The sequence below is a fragment of the Pygoscelis adeliae genome, unplaced genomic scaffold (genome assembly GCF_000699105.1).
Source record: "Pygoscelis adeliae isolate BGI_AS28 unplaced genomic scaffold, ASM69910v1 Scaffold436, whole genome shotgun sequence".
Taxonomy (NCBI): Eukaryota; Metazoa; Chordata; class Aves; order Sphenisciformes; family Spheniscidae; genus Pygoscelis; species Pygoscelis adeliae.
Genome location: NW_008825051.1, coordinates 812,189 through 816,099, shown reverse-complemented (window position 1 = coordinate 816,099; position 3,911 = coordinate 812,189). Strand labels below are relative to the sequence as shown.

The 3,911-nt window shown below is 49.8% G+C and overlaps 1 protein-coding gene across 1 annotated transcript in view; it reads left to right on the top strand.

The window, feature by feature from the left end:
• Positions 1-3,911, top strand: part of FAM166A (family with sequence similarity 166, member A) — a 15,019-nt gene that overhangs the window by 3,733 nt on the left and 7,375 nt on the right. Inside the window, exons 3-4 of the mRNA XM_009326381.1 lie at positions 8-93; positions 3,716-3,867. Coding sequence (XP_009324656.1) covers positions 8-93; positions 3,716-3,867 — 238 coding nt within the window. The remainder of the gene's footprint in view (positions 1-7; positions 94-3,715; positions 3,868-3,911) is intronic.

The window sequence follows — 3,911 nt, the reverse complement described above, 5'->3', positions numbered from 1 at the left end:
GTCCCTTGCTGGCACCGCTGCACAAGGAGAAGTTCGTTGAGGACTTCAGCGGGACGAAGCACGGTGTCCAGGGTTATCTCCCTGGCCGTCCAGGTGAGCAGACCCCAGGTCTCATCCCTTCACCAGAACGGGCTCTGCTAACAAGCACGGGGTCAACCACGAGCAGCGGGGTCTGTGCCCGTCCTCGATAGGCTCCTGGGGTGAAATGGGATATTTTCCATGGAGCAATCACAGCTCTGGTGTAGGAGCACGGACACCTGGAGAGCAGCACCGGTGTGGAGTTGATGAGCATGGGGCTTCTCACATTGGCGTCTGGTGGAGTGGAGAGAGAATTTTAGTTCCCAGGTTGTCTTCAGTTAGATGAAGATAAATGATTTTATGGCATATTATGAACTCACTCCCCAATTTTTCTATATTCCTGTCGTGGTTTAACCCCAGCCGGCAACTAAGCACTACCCAGCCGCTCGGTCACTCCCCTCCAGCAGGATGGGGGAGAGAATCGGAAGGGTAAAAGTGAAAAAACTCATGGGTTGAGATAAAGACAGTTTAATAATTGAAATAATAATAATAAAAAATTGTAATGAAAAGGAAAATAACAAAAAAGATAAATAAAACCCAAGAAAAACAAGCGATGCAAATGAAAACAGTTGCTCACCCCCAACCAACCGATGCCCAGCCAGTCACCGCGCAGCGGCCCCCCCGCCAACCTCCATCCCCAGTTCTATTGCCGAGCGTGACGCCATATGGTGTGGAATACCCCTTGGGTCAGTTGGGGTCAGCTGTCCCCTCCCAACTTCTTGTGCACCCCTAATCTGCTCGCTGGTGGGGCGGGGTGAGGAGCAGAAAAGGCCTTGACTCTGTGTCAGCACTGCTCAGCAAAAACATCGCGTTATCAACACTGTTTCCAGCACAAATCCAAAATACAGCCCCATACCACCTACTGTGAAGAAAAGTAACTCTATCTCAGTCAAACCCAGCACAATCCCACAGGCTAAAAATCCATCTCTCTGGGGAAGGTCGGCTCTGCCCCCTCCGACCCTTTCCCGGCTGACCCGCCTGGCGCAGCGCTCGTTCTGCTCAGAGCTCTTACTCGCAGCTTGTGGTTCATTTTGCATCTCGCTGCTCCTGCCTCAGCTCAGCGGAAGGGCTTGTGTGCCCTTCCCTTCCCACCTTCCTCACTTCTGCTAACGGGCCCCAGCTCCTCCATCAGACACTGAGACATGCTCATGCAGATTCCCAACGCTGGGGATTTGCAGGAATCTCCCACCAAGTCCCAGCCCTTCTGGGCAAACTGCCTGCTCCCTGTTGAACAGACCCAAATCAGGCCACAGCAGCAGCAGCCGCACCGTGATCCCCATCAGCCCCTCTCAGGGACGTGCCATCCTTTGGAGACGTATTTGTCATGAACCATATCACGTGTCTAAGCCGTAGCTGTTGTGGATGCCCTGTTCAGTGGGAGCGAGTCCTCTCCCAGCTGAACACAGGGGTAACACGCCTGGGCCGGATCTGGGTCTTCGTTTCCCTGGGGATGGCCACGCCAAAGCGATGCTTTCCAATTTCTCGCTGGGAATTTGTGCTGCGTAGCTTCTTGCAAACTTTTGGCATTTCTGTTCTTCCTAGCCATGTTTTCCGGGATCCGGGTCTCCACAACGCAGGCGGTATTTACAGACTTCATTCCTGGACATTTAAATTTGCATTTCCTTGGACTAAAATGTAGTTTGGATGGACCCAACCAACCAGTTGACCTAGTTGCTCTCTCTCATTATCCTGTCCTCATTCTTGTTCTCTCCTCACCAACCTTTACGTCACCTGCCAACGTTGGCTACTTGTTGGTTAAATGCTGAAGAACACGGCCACAGGGAGCACCTTGCTGTGCTGGTAACTCTTCATCAACAGCTCCTGCTGTCGAGCTGTCAGTGAGCAATCCCTAAAACCCTTCACTGCAAACTTTATTAGTACTGCCGGGCCTCCTCCTGGGTATTTTCCAAGATGGAGATCAAAGAGCTCGTGGCAGTGTTGGATCTGTGTGGCTGCCTTTAGCAAACTCAGTCTGAAGACTTTTTCTCAAGGACTATTCTTGATAAAGCCTTGGTGATGGGCACCGAGTATATTGCTGGTTTTTATCAGTTGAATCCCATGTTGTTTTCTTGCTGGAAGTGAGGTCAGGCTCGGTTGGTTGGGGATATCAACCAGGGTTATGCTGGATCTCCAGGGGTGGCCGTGTTGACCTTGTTGGCACAGGCCAAGCGTGCAGGCACACGCTCCCCAGGAACCTGGACTGAAAACATATGGATATTTACTCAAATCAAATGCACAGTGCTCTCCTGGCTTTTGATTTAGTGCCTTACTGTGCAACCTTTCTGAATCAGTAAGTTTGGAAAACCTAGGGTCGTAAAAAAGAGCTAATATGGAGTTCTCAAGTACAAAACAACTTCATTTTTCCTTTTCCTTTGGTTTGTGGGATAAAAAGAAAGAGTAGATGCAATATTTTCATCAATAATGAAGGAAATATTAATATAAACCTACTTTAAAATTTGCACACTAGATTGAAAAATCACTTTCATCAAGGATTTGTCTTAATTTTGTTGCTAGCCTGGTCAACACTTGATAATACAGTTATATAGAATATATATACTTTACAAAGTTATATACGGTATATATACTTTATAATACAATTACAAGCAGATTACAGACCTAAATGCCCATCAGAAGTCTTATACTCTTGCAGAAAGGGGTAAATTTTGCTCTGCGCTCTTTGAGCCGGGATAGGTAGTTATTCCTCAGGACTCTCTGCAGATGAAGCCTTCGCTGGGAGACGGCGTCTCGTCCGTGGGGCTTTGCACTGCGATACAGACGTCCACCAAACATGAGGAGGTCAGGGGATGGCAGTAATGACCAGAGGGCTGAAAAAAAAAATGACCTATGAGAACAAAAATGGAAGGAATTTGGTTTGTTTAAAAAAGACAAGACTGACGTAGTACCAGTTTTCTAATAAGGAAAAGGTTCTTGCGGGACGTAAGAGCGACCGTCCTCCGTAACCACCGAGGAGGGAGAAATTGGCTTCACTCCTGGCACAGAGCACGAGGAAGCACCCGGGCTGGAGGTGTCGTACGGGGCCGGGGCAGCCTGGGGAGCCATGTCACGGGATATTTTTAAGGGAAAGTCAGACAAAGTTGCCAAGCTTGGCTGTCCCTGCGGAGTCTCAAGCTGCAGGGCTCCATCCCTAATTCACAGCGGAGATATTTAGGATATACTGGCTATAAGATATTTTTTCTCTCAGCCAGTGTCGCAGCAGACCCCTTCCTCGATGAGCAGCAATGAAGCCAGTGCAAGAATTCCCTGTTGGACACCGGGGGGGTGGGGGGTGTCTGTGTTTCGGGTGTGCTGATGCAGCCACGTGGAGAAAAGGATACGGGTTTTTCTTTTCCCTCTTAATCTTTGTATCTTGGCTGATGATATTTTACAGTTTAGGCGTCACTTAGAATAAACTTTAAGTTATTGAACTTATATTTGTGCAGTTTTTCTGTGCAGGCCTGTTTACTGGATGGGGCTGATGGCACTCGCACGATGCACTCGCAGCCCGTGGGATGCTTTTGACCTCCAGGCTCCTTTCCTTCGCTCTGAAGGGGCATTTGGGGGCCGAGGTCCAGTGCGATGGGAATCCCTCATCCTTGTTCGGCCACTCCTTTCCCTTAACTCAGCATCTGTCCCGCAGGGTACTTTCCCTATGAGAAAGCTGGGGCTGCAACAAGCTTTCCTGAACCAGTCCTTGGGCCAAAACCTCCCCCGCCGGGGCCAGAGCCGGCAGAGGAAGAGCTGATGATGATGCACATGGACCCTCTGCCCCAGCACCTCCCCAGCGAGTATGTCCCGAGGACGCGACTGCCTCAGGGGTACCCCCAGAGGATTTC